Source organism: Pleurodeles waltl, chromosome 10 (assembly GCF_031143425.1).
Source record: "Pleurodeles waltl isolate 20211129_DDA chromosome 10, aPleWal1.hap1.20221129, whole genome shotgun sequence".
NCBI classification, from domain to species: domain Eukaryota; kingdom Metazoa; phylum Chordata; class Amphibia; order Caudata; family Salamandridae; genus Pleurodeles; species Pleurodeles waltl.
The window spans coordinates 628,961,616-628,974,546 of NC_090449.1; the positions used below are offsets into that span (position 1 = coordinate 628,961,616).

Consider the following 12,931-nt stretch of genomic DNA (forward strand, 5'->3'; position numbering starts at 1 on the left):
AGTCTACATACGCCATCTGTGTAGGAAGCTGGGCTCTGGTTGCAGTTGCCCCATCTCCACTTTTTGGCTAGTTTTTTATGCAAATCTGGCTGAAGTGCACTGGGTTTCTGCTAATCAGGTCCCCAGTTCCAGTGTTCCTCCCCAAAAACAGGAACCCTGGTCACTTGATCCCCAAGTGGCCAGGCCTTTGCTCTCAGGAGGTCAGGACCAACGCCTGCTCTGGCAGGGGTGTTTACATCCCCCCCCCCCCCAACAGGATGCCCTACAAATCGGCTTTCAAATGCAGGAGACTTCAAAGGTATCTACCACCTTTTCTATGCAGATCTAGCTTTCCTTAAAAGGGAGATGCCAACACCCCTGCCCCAGGGCCAATGTGCATCTGGACAGCCAGGAAAATTAACTATGCAGGAAGCGTGTTGCACTTGCAGGGTGGCCACAACCCTAGGGTGACCAGCCTGACATGAACACAACTTTAGGAATTACACCATCTTGATGGTGGTGGAATTAGAAGTTCTGGGACAGGGTGATGTCCATTCCCCCAAATGGGGTGGTTGTCTAGGAGACGTAGTGACCCCAGGGGTAGGTAAACTCATTGGGTACTACCCTACACTCCCTATTTAGGCCGCCCCCCCCCCCCCGATACCAGGACTTCAGATTTCAATGGGCACAAAGGAAAGCATGGACAAAGAAGCCTGCTGACCCAAGAACTGAGGAGCATAACTGACTTGGCGTCAACCCTGCCAGTCTGCCTGCTGCACGGACCCTTGAGGAGCAACTGACCTGTCCTGCCAATGTACAGCCCCCAAGAAATCAGGAGAGCTGCCAGTGCTTCACAAATCCCCCAAGAGCTCCCTTGGAGCAGAAGAGCTGCTTCCCTGCAGGCAACCAAAGAAGAATTGTGAGAACCCAGAACCGCCAAAACCCGATGCCCGACAGCATCACTGCCCCAGAGTCCCCTAGCCCAAACTGAAGTCGTCCAACTGTGTCAGCATGGTTTCCCAGGCCCTCCAGAGATGAGGCCCACCTTGAGTTTGCCCACTGTGGCCTGACAGCATCTGTAGCCTGTTTCTGCAAACTCCACTCTAGCACAACTGCCAACGGTGACAAAAAAACAGACAGTCAACTGCACCTCTGCACCTGGATGTTCCAGACCAAGGAGAAGAGGAACACAGGTGTCCCTTCATCCCTGAGGCTTGTGAGACCTGAACCCAGTTGTTGGTTTGGTTGGACTGAACCCCCAGTCCATGCCTGCAGTCTCTCTCTGCAGGCCCCCTCTACCGCGACCGCCACTGGTGATGAAAACCAGACAGTCCAAGGCACCTCTTCATCCAGTCGTCCCAAACCAAGGAGAACAGGACCACTGGTGTTACTACATCCCAAAGTATCTCAAGACTTGAAACCTTCAACCCCACCCCCACCCCACCCCCCCTTCTCCCCAGGTGGTGCACCCAGACTGGACTCAGTCCAACCCAGCAGCATCTTTGTGGCCAGACAGACCCCCACTGACTTACACAAAGAACCCAATGCTGAACTGCACCACTGCACCCAGCCACCCAAGGTGCCCTGCTGCTAGGCCTCCATCCTCTTTCAATACAAGGAAATAGCACAAGTAGCAAACCTCACCCCTCTTCAAGTCGCCATTCATTCAACAGCACCGCAAGCCAGCAGGATCCTGGTTTCTTGCATTATGGTTGAGGTGTGGTCGGCTGAAACTAGATTTGGTGTCGGGTTCAATACAAGACAGGGAAAAAAAATAACAGCTGGCCACGGACATTTGAAGAAGTTACAAATACCATTACTCTGATTTGATGGATTTCAGCTAGGAAGGAAATGATACATCTTGCCCCTCTCACGGATTAGGGGTCTGTGAGGGCAAGTCAAAGCAGCTTGGGCACCACTGCAGCAGGGGAAGAGGAGGTAGATGAATGCTGCCCCTGCTGGAGTGAATGGGCTCAAATGCCTCCAATTCCTCTACCTTGAAAAGTCTGGGCCAGCTACTACACAACCTGAGACAGTTGGTGCTGCTGGTATACTTGGCCTCTGGAGTAACCCCTAAATGTTCTCTTCTGCCAGTGGATATGGTGGTCTGGGGACACTAATCCCTAGAATCTTGCTGTGACTATCTTTAAATCACTCAAGCACAGAGTCAGTCTTTACACAATAATAGATCCATCAAAGAGTAGGTCCATGAGGGAAAGCCTGGATGACCTCAGAAAATCCAGATGCCTACATCCAAGCATGTCATTCCGGCACTATGTTTGTGCAGATGACTAAGCCTTTACAATCAATGTTGTCTAGGCCAGCATGCAATGCACATTTTGCTGCATATTGTCCATCCTGAATCTGAATCTGAGGTCTTTTGGGATGTCCTGCATGTTCTCGGTGTCCATCTCACAAAAGCATTGGTGTACCTACCCTGAAGGCACACCACATTCAAGAACCATAGGACCACGCTAGCGGATAAAAACACCTTTTTGCTAAATGCATCTATATTCTTTGATTCCCTGTCTGGGGGCTAGAGGAAAAGGCATCTGGATTCCCTTACTGTCCAATGCCTGCGCTACAAGGCTCTCAGGCATAGGGTGTTTTTTCAGAAAATCAGGGGTGCCTAGGGCCAACCTGCCTTGCTGGGATACAAGTCCACTGAACTGAACTGAATAAGCTGAGCATGGGTTTGACTAGGTGACCACGAAGGTGTCTGAGTGCCCCATGAAATGGCAACAGAGGTTCTAACAAAAATGCCCTAGCTGCAGTATTTCCTGCACACTTTCAAGGGTTGTGTCTAGCCCACCTGCAGCTGTAGATCTAGGTGAAGTCTGAAATGACACCTCATCATCATCATCATCATCATGTGTTGTGGGACATTTTTTATAGGCCCTGGACCACTCCAGCATTAAAACTGAATAGGCAGTTCAGCTTCTGGTAACACTGAAATCTTCGAGGCGGCCAAGGGTTTGTTTCAATGATCATCGGCTGTGCATGAAGACCCTCATATCACAACACAGGTTTTATGTTGGTTTGAGTTCCGACACTGGTGTCAGGGTTGGACCTGGCATCAGCATGAAAGGCACTGGTGTGGACATGGAGGCTGGAGTGGAAGCCTGAATAAATGCTGGCACCGGCTCCAAAGCAGGCCTCGAGGAGGTGGCCAAATGCAGGGAGAGGGCCTGCTGGTGGAAGTCCAACTGGAGAGCCCTGCAGCCTATGGGGCCTGCCTGTGCACCAGAAGAAGGCAGCTGCATTTGAAAGATCTGCAGCATGGCCTACCTACAGGCCACAATTTGCCGTTGGGTTCACTAAGGGATGGATAATTTGGGGTGCGCCAGGACCAACTGTGGCACCAGTTCTGATTCAAGGACTCTTGAAGCAAGACGACCTTTGAGTAGCACGTTTGAGACTCCTATCCTGAGATTTTGAGCGGCAGGATGGGGTCAAGCCCTGAATGCCTTTCTTGAATTCACGAGGCACTTTGTACTTTAACTTACTGGAATTGTTCGAGGAAAATAGGACTTAGAGCAGGATGGGGGGCAGCCCGAAGCATGGAGGTGTAAGCATGACCACTGTTTAAAAAGTGACCTCCTTTACTTGGAACGCAGCATTTCACCTCTCACTTTATGATCAAATTTGTACGTATAACTGAACATTTTTCATACAACTTCAAGTAGTTAGTGGAGTCTTGGTCAATGCCATCACTTGAGCCATCCTGCCCACAAACTTTGGGTGCAGGGCGGACTGCCTTGTGAAATTTGGAACTTTCTCTCCTTATCTTGCATTTTTGCAGCACTATGGAATATCTGTGCTGTAATCTGATTCAGAGTTTTGGTGACTGGTGTTGAGGAAGAAACTGGACTGCTTCCTCTTCACCAGAAATTATTTTGTGTGATCCCACCTTTAAACTACATGATGGGAAAAATAAATCTAAAAGTGGTTTCAAAGTATGCCACAAGGCATGGCTAAGGATCATTGTCACAGCAGAATGGCATTACTCTCCTCACCAACACAATGAAACATAAAACAAAAATATTTTCGAACTAACCACAACACAACAAAAAGAATCTTTACAACTTTTTGCCGAGAGTATGTACTTTATAGTCAAATCAAGTGATGCTATTGAGAAGAAACTTATTTTACCATTTTGTAACATACCTCAAGATTAGATAAAAATAATATTACTAACTCATTTATGTTGGCTTCTTAATTATGAACAATTACCTGCAAGTAGGATGGGAAAGTTTCTTCCAATTTATTTTTCTTTTTCCTGTAACGCTTCTTAATTTTCTCAGTACTGTCAGACCCAGGAATGCATTCATCGATAGGAGTGCCAGGTAGCTGTTCGCTCCAGCCTTCAACAATGTATACATGAATAAAAACATTAATTTCTCATCACTGAACTTTTGTTTATAAGTGATACATGTGTTTAAAGTGTGCATTTTATATGCCTCAACCAAAAATAACTAGAAAAAAAACAGTCTTCTTAAGAGGACTCCTTATGATGTTTAAAATACATGCAGTACTGAATATCCCCTTAAAATTTTGTGAAAAATTTACATTTCTTAAAATACTCATATTACCATCTTCCAAGCCAAGTCTTTGCTCAGAAATGGAGCCGGAGGAATCCTTTCTAGACAGTGATCGTTTTGCCTTTCCTTGACCCGTACGACTTCTTTGCCGAACCATAAATCCACCAATACCTAAAAAGGGTGAGCCACAAATTTCTATATTAAGAAGCAGAAAATTCTGTTACTCAGCTGTTGATAAAGGGGAACAGCAAAAGAAAAGTCAAGAACTATGAACAAATCTTGATAGAACCTAGTCAACTTCACTACTGTAGAAGTTCATGGAATTTCGTATCAATTCCATTGTTCTCTATCAGCAGACTTAAAAATGTATATATATTTTGAGATTCGAATGGGTATTTAACCTTATGATAATAAATTTGATATACTACCACATACTTAACCCCTTCAGTGCCAAGGATGTAATGGTTACTTCCGGTGGCAAGGCGCACGTGTGCCACGGAATTATTCCATTAAATCCTAATACTGGCCCATTGGGGGAGCACTAAAGCTCCCCCCGTGGGCCTCCCATCGCCACCCCTAGACAGGGATGACAGGGTAAGCACTTCCCCTGCCAACCCCGACCCACCTTGGGCAAGGGTTGCTCCCCGGGGGGGGCAATCATGTTTAAAGCCATTTCTGCCCCCTTGGGGGCAGATCGGCCTATTTTTATAAGGCCAATCTGCCCCCAAGGGGGGCAGAAACCACTAGACACCAGTTTTTTTAAAAAAAAATTATTTTACATAAGGGGAGCAACCCCTTAGGCAAGGGTCGCTCCCCAGGGGGGGCATATTATATTAGGCTATTTCTGGCCTATTTTTATTAGGCCCTTCTGCCCCCAAAGGGGTGGGGGTGATGGCGGGTGGAGGGGCAAAAAGCCCATTAGACACCAGGGAAGATTTAAAAAACACAATAATAAAAAAAATAAAAAAAGGGTGGGGGTTTGGCCATACCCTTAAACCAAATAAATGGGGACAAAGTTATTCTGCCCACCGGTGGGCAGATGGGGCAATTACCCCTGATCCACTCCCCGGGGGCCTACTTGATGCCAGGGAGCTGGAAAAAAAAAAATAGAGGTGTGGGGGCTGCCAACCAGTATGAGCATTATTATGCCCCTGACCCCAACTGAAGGGGGGTAACAGTCTTTCATACCCCCTCCCTTCCCCCACAAACTAAAGGATCCTTTCCCAACAGCAAGCAAGAGGACATTTGATTATTTTGGGTTTTGATTTTAAATTTGGCTAGCGCTCAATATCATCCCACTTGATATAGTGAGCAGCTGCAATTTTTGGACTTTGGGACGCTGCCACCTAGAAAACTATACCAGACCTACACACAGCTGAAAAATAAACATCTGGGTAGTGTGCTTCACATGCATCCCACACCATTTTCTTATCCATAATGTCCTGCAAACCTTCACCTTTACTTGAAATCATGCATTTTCACTACATTTTTGTGATGGAACCTTCCGGAATCTGCAGGAATCCACAAAATTCCTACCACACAGCATAGTCACACCTGTACCGATAAAAATTCTACCTCCCTTGTCAGCCTAAAAACGTTTTTTTCCAACTGCTCTTGTGGACCCGCTTTGGTTACCTCTCGATTTTGACATGTTTTTGGCCCTTCCCTGTCAGAGGCACCCTACACAAGTGAGGTATCATTTTTATCGGGAGACTAAGGGGGAACACTGGGTGGTAGGAAATTAGTGCCAGTGAGGTGATCCTACACAGAAATGTGAGGAAAATGTGATTTTGTTTGCTAAATTTGAGGTTTTGCTGACGATTCTGGGTAAGAAAACACTTGGGATCCACAGAAGTCACACCTCCCTGGACTCCCTCAGGTGTCTAGTTTTCAGAAATGTCTGGCTTTGGGAGGTTTCCCTAGATGACTGCTGAGCCCAAGACGAAAAACGCAGGTGTCCCCCTTGCAAAAACAGTTACTTTTGTAATAGGTAATTTTGATGTGTCCATGTTGTGTTTTGGGGTGTTTCCTGTTGCGGGCACCAGGCCTACCAACACAAGTGAGGTACCATTTTTATCTGGAGACTTGGGGGAATGCTGGGTGGAAGGAAGTTTGTGGCTCCCCTCAGATTCCAGCACTTTGCAGCACCGAAATGTGAGGGAAACTTGTTTCTTTAGACAGATTTTGAGGTTTGCAAAGGATTCTGTGTACCAGAAGAACCTGGTGAGAGCTCCACATGTCACCCCAATCTAAAATTCCCCTAGATGTCTAGTTTAAAAAAATGTATGGCTTTGCTAGGTTTCCCTAGGTGCCGGCTGAGATAGAGGCCAAAATCCACAGCTAGGCACTTTCCCAAAAACACATCAGATTTCAATGCAAAAATGTGATGTGTCCATGTTGCGTTTCCTGTTGCGGGCACTAGGCCTACCCACACAAGTGAGGTACCATTCGTATCAGGAGAATTGGGGGAACACAGAATAGAAGAACAAGTGTTGTTGTCCCTTGTATTCCTCTATATTTTTAACTTCCAAATGTAAGACTGTGTAAAAAATGCCCTGTAATTCGCATGCTTGTATTGGGCCCCCGGAATTTCAGAGATGTGCAAATAACCACTGCTTCTCAACACCTTATCGTGTGCCTATTTTGGAAATACAAAGGTTTCCTTAACACCTATTTTTCACACTCTACATTTCACCAAATAGATTGCTGTATGCCTGGTATAGAATGAAAACTCATTGCAAGTACAGCTCATTTATTGCCTCTGGGTACCTAGGGTTCTTGATGAATCTACAAGCCCTATATATACCTGCAACCAGACGAGTCCAGCAGATGTAACCGTATATGGCTTCCAAAAATCTGCCACAAGTGGAAAAGGTTATAGAAGAAAATGTGGACAGAAATGGCTTTTTTTCACCTCAATTTCATTTTTTTTTTTTTTTTTAGCTGTTACTTTCTGTACGACAACCTGGAAGGATCTACACAAATGAGCCCTTGCTGAATTACGGAATGTTGTCTACTGTTCAGAAACATTTAGCTGTCCGGGATCCAGCATTGGTTATACACCCATTTCTGTCACTAACTGGAAGGAGGCTGAAAGCAGAAAAATTTGTAAAAATGGGTATGTCCGAATAAAATGCCAAAATTGTGTTGAAAAATTTGTTTTTTCTGATTCAAGTCTGCCTGTTCCTGAGAACTGGGAAGGTCGATGATTTTAGCACGGCAAACCCTTCGCTGATGCCATTTCAGCGAAAAAAAACACATGCTTTCTTCTGCAGCATTTTTGTTACCATTTTTGTGAGAAAAAAAATCTTAGTTTCCTTTAGGAGAACCCACAACCTCTGTGTGCCTTTAGAATCCCTAGGATGTTGAAAAAAGGACAAAAATTTGCCGTGGATAGCTTTTGTGGACAAAAAGTTATGGAGGGCCTAAGCGAGAACTACCCCAAATAGCCAAGAAAAAGGCTTGACGCCTGAGAGGGAACAGGCATGGCAGCGAAGGGGTTAAACATTCTGAAATGCTGGAGATGGATCTGACATTTCTGTAAGTTTTCATACTTGCAATAAGCCTTCATCGTTTCTCTACCTGCCCACCTCCGATCTCTGGACTGTGAAGTAACGCAATTATTTCTGAGCAGTAAATTTTAAGTTTTCAAGAATTACTTTCTTTTAAAAAAAAGTTAACAGCAAAAGTCACCTGTTGAGTGGCCACTGTTCTTAAAAATGGTTTATCAGGAATGCTTTGTGTGTGTATATAAATGCTACCTACCGGGACGATATGGCTTTCTTTTTTTCTTTTTGATCCCATCTATTTCAATCCCCTTAATGTCCTCCTCTGCACATTCACGTTCTGGACTGGAGTCTGATTTTACATCACAATCCATTAGTTCACCTTCTGAAAGACATTATTTGAAATCTCAAAGTGTGTGGTCAAATATTTCAAAAAGAGACAACATTCCAATCAATGAAAAACGGGATCCCACCAAAGGTAGTTCTACGCTTTATAATTGTCCATATAACTAAGAAAACCAGAGCAGCGACAATTCTACCAGCTATGTTTATTCCAGACTTTGAAATTCACAATGTGTGTTCATTAATACCACTGTCTTTTTGTTGTAGCTATATTCGCCAAGAAGCTGAAATATTGGGTAGTTGAAAAACCATTACTGAAATAAATTTCATTACTTCTAGTAAGCAGAGAAACAACTGCGCCTTCCATCACAAACTAAATATTCTTCACTCTGTGGAAAGGCATTCATTGTACACAAAACATTTGACATTTGCATGACAAACTTTTTAACAGTGCTCCTCCTTCACCAAACTTTGCAAGCTGCAAATTAGAAGTGCAATCTAAGCAGCTGGCTTATAAATATTCAATACGAAGTCCATTGCACGTATCTGTGCACATGTGAGGTGCAATTCTCATACTGTACCTTTCTTCAAACAGCTGTGTTTTGAAAAGATAGAAAGATAAGCATTTGCAATGCAACGGGTCTCGCGTTTGCTCGTGTTAGAGCTGATAGCGTTGTAAACTCCTAACCCGACTTTTCACTGGTAATGAAACTTATCGGCAAAAGTGCATTTATGTACTAACCGGAAAAAGTGCAATTAACTGTGTAACAGGGTCGATATTATGTAAAGCGCTCGACTTCTAGCAAGCGAGATCGCACTGGGAAAATAGAGAAAAAGTAGTCCACGAGCCGGACAGAAAACAGCGAGCCTCGCATGTTTTCTGTACTTGGTCGATGCGCTCGAGGAGGGCTATCCACCGGAAAAGGCATGACGTAGGCATGCCTTCCTCTAATGAAATCAAGCAGATTCTAACAGGCAAGCCCACAAGCCAATGACAAACACTGACGTGACGTGGACAGGGCTCCGAGCCCTTTTTAATTACTAAAGCGTCTCGCTTAGCGAAACGCTTGCGCAAGCGCATGCGACGCAGGCTCGACCCTAAAAAAGGGCTTGACACGTGCATGGGATACAACTGCATTTGGAAAGTTTTTGAAAATGTCAAATACCTTGGAATACCATTACCATTACACTTGCTGTTTTGGTTTTCGGAAGAAGGCTGCTACAGGAGCCAGACACTTTGTAAATATCCTGGGGGCTAACTTCAAACCAAAAGGAAGAACTATAAACTGGTAGTGGCTGATGGTTACTGTAAACCTTTGGAATCTTCTGTGGGATAGGATGGAGAGTTGTGAAAATATGCATCCTGCAGGTCAGGAGTTGACATATAATCTCAGTGGTTCAGTGGTAAGAGAATATCTTGCAATGCTATCATGCCGAATGTACCCGGATCATTCTGCCAAGAACTGTAAGGTATGTCATACCATTTCAACTAAAACATTTATGGATTGAGAAGGAAGGCTGCTAATTTGGCTCCAAAAGCTCAAGACCAGAAAAGAGCCGGTTTCTGACTGTGATAGCGAGGACTCCCCTTCGTCCTCTGAAAAATCTGATAAGAGGGAGAGATCGTCAGATTTCCGATCTTCCTCTGGGCAGCCTAGAAACGCCTCAAAACCCACTCATGAGTCTTACAAGGGCCACAGTCCTTCAAAATCTACTCAAAAATACAAGTCTTCTACCAAAAGAGAAAAAAAAAGAGCCTACTGCTTCCTCAGTTAAGTCTATAAGCTCATGCTCCGAACCGCCTACATCACCTCCTATGGTCAGTCACTCAATCAAAAAGCCTGCCTCAGCTCCGCCTGCCAACATATAGTCAACGAGTATCCTACAGTTGACGAGGACATCGTCATTGGCACTGTTGATGACAAAAAAAGTATATGACTGCATCAGCGAATATGACTACAGCTACTGTCACCAAGTTGTCAACCACCTCTTCCTTTTTGGGAGTAACACTGGATACTGTAAACAGCAAGGTCAGCCCCACATCAGAAAGACAAATAAAGCTAATATTGGCAAAGTCAGGAAAAGATTCTCTTTCAGTATGCCTCTACAAATCACTTTTGGGGATGATGTCCCCATGCATTCTTCTAGTTCTGTTCTGCCGGCTAAGGATGTGACTCCTCCAGGAAGAACTAGGACTCCAATAGGTACAAGCAACAGGTTTGTTCAATGATTCCATCAGTCACTCCAGCCATGATCGACGTTCCATCTTGGTGGACGCTGAGGACACACCTCTCAATAGGCCTTTCATTCCTCACTCAACCCTCTCCGTGGGTCACTACCACTGACGCTTCCCTGGAGGGAAGGAAAACATACCTTCAAGACATACAAGTCAGCAGCAAATGGCAGAAACCTCAGAGCATTCACATCAATCGGCTGAAGCTCAAGGCAGTACATCTGGCTTTGCAGGCTTTCCTTCCCAAGATAAAGAACTTCATGGCTCTCATAGGAACAGACAATAAAACAATGATGCACTACATAAACAAACAAGGGGGTATAAGATTACTACTTCTCTCTAGAGGGTCGTAACACATCTGGAATTGGGCTATCTGAAATGGAGTGCATCTGCGAGAGGAGAAATGTCCCAGGAAAGCAAAACCAAATAGACACTCTCAGAAGACTCAAGTCATCTTGCCACGAGTGGGAACTGTATCAGGAGACAATCAACCAAATATTCTCGCAGTGGGGCAAACCCAGTCTTGACCTCTTTGCAATACCCAGAACACCAAATGCCAATTCTTGGAAAGCTGGCATTACCCTCCTGGGATCATGGGGGAATGCATTTTTAATGGGATGGTCTGGAATCTTTGCTCAAGCCTTTCCACTCATTCCCCTGATTCCAAAGGTTCTCACAAAGATGAAGATCGAACCTCGCTGAATAATACTAATAGCCTCAATGTGTCCTCGCCAACACTGGTTTACAGAGCTTCTCCAACTGTCAGAGAAATCTCACATCAGATTGAAAGTCTTACCTTATATCCTTACATTGAGTGAAGGCCAAGTCCTGCACTCGGACCCAGAGTCTCTTCACTTATCGGCCTGGCTGCTGAACAGCCCATCTAAATAACTCTCCTGAATGTAGAGAGATACTTTTCAGGGCCAGGGCGTACAGGACAAACAAAACTTACACACAAGTGAAGAGATGTGGTTTATCATATCAATAGGAGCGGATACATCCCTTGTCCTCACCACCGGAACAGATATTACCATACCTGCTATAATCGGCATGCTCAGCACAGACAAAGAGCTTTCGTTAATCTATCCAGTTATTTGTGGCTTACAAGGCTCCACAGGAAAGGCAACCCCTTCCCAAACAGAGCATAGATAGGCAGATATCTGCTGCAATTCACTTTGGTTACCAAGCAGCAGGAAAGTCATTACAGACTTCAGTATATGCTCACTCTACAAGAGATATATCAACCTCAACTGCACTGTGTGCTACTCCAGGACATTTGCAGAGAAGCTACCTGAAAAAACAGGCATATCTTTATGCAATATGCAACACTACTGTCTGGACTCTACTCCTCAATGGGATGTAGTAGTAGGCCAAGCAGTTCTAAGACATCTTTTCCGGTAAAGGTGAGCTACCGCTTTCTTCTCACCATCCCCTTACTAGTTCCGCACATTGTCTAAAGTACAACAGGTTTTCTTTTATAACATCAAACTGAAAAGTTTTTGTGTTGAAACCACATCTAATGGGGTATGTACATAGTTATGTCTTCGTTTATACTGTTAGTGTACAATTGTCTAAATGTGAAGTATCTATAGAATTGTATTCTTAACTCACTGTACAATGTGCCTCACTACTGCTTTATACTCTCATTCAAACATGTTAATCTATGAAAGTTCCAATACTGGAGTAAGGAAGTAGGTTACTTACCTGGAACTGTAGTTCTCCAGTATTGGAATCCTTCATATATTCAAATATGACCCACCTTCCTCCCCTGAGAAGCCCACTTTTCTTTCCATTAAGTGGTTCTCTTGCACTTCTGCTATGGAAAATCTATGGGGCTGGAGCTTCTCTCAGGATTGTTGTAGGGAGCAGAGCAGCCTGATTTGGCTGAAATCTATGTGGGGTCTCTTGTTTTTTAAATAGACTGTGACAGAGCACGAAGGCCCTAGGCCCTTCAGATTTGCAACCTATCTTTAACATTGAATTGCTAGTGTATGATACTTGGGACTCACATCTCAATGATGGGAAATGATTCAAGCATGTGAATCTAAGAAAGTTCCAAAACTGGAGTAACTTGTTCTTCTAATAGAAACTTCAAACTGCAGATTCCTCACCTTCTAAATAAATACCAAAGCATTATCTATTTAGAGTTAAGTCTGTGGGTGGACTCAAACAAGTTAATCCTGCAGGACGGGGCAGGCAAAATGCGAACTTCACAATCCAGCTAGTAGTGCTTTGTGAACATTTTGGTAAGGTCTGTGTAGAAGTCAGAGCTCTCTTGGGTCCAAGCAATGGAATCTCTCCTTCCTCAGAGGGGTGAGGTGTGTACCGCA

The 12,931-nt window shown here is 44.5% G+C and overlaps 1 protein-coding gene across 11 annotated transcripts in view; it reads right to left on the reverse strand.

The window, feature by feature from the left end:
• Positions 1-12,931, reverse strand: part of KMT2C (lysine methyltransferase 2C) — a 1,516,687-nt gene that overhangs the window by 793,872 nt on the left and 709,884 nt on the right. For all 11 annotated transcript variants that reach the window (XM_069211124.1, XM_069211114.1, XM_069211120.1 and 8 more), the window contains 3 exons: positions 8,286-8,411; positions 4,572-4,691; positions 4,213-4,343 (listed from right to left, as the gene is read on the reverse strand). In XM_069211124.1, coding sequence (XP_069067225.1) covers positions 4,213-4,343; positions 4,572-4,691; positions 8,286-8,411 — 377 coding nt within the window. The remainder of the gene's footprint in view (positions 1-4,212; positions 4,344-4,571; positions 4,692-8,285; positions 8,412-12,931) is intronic.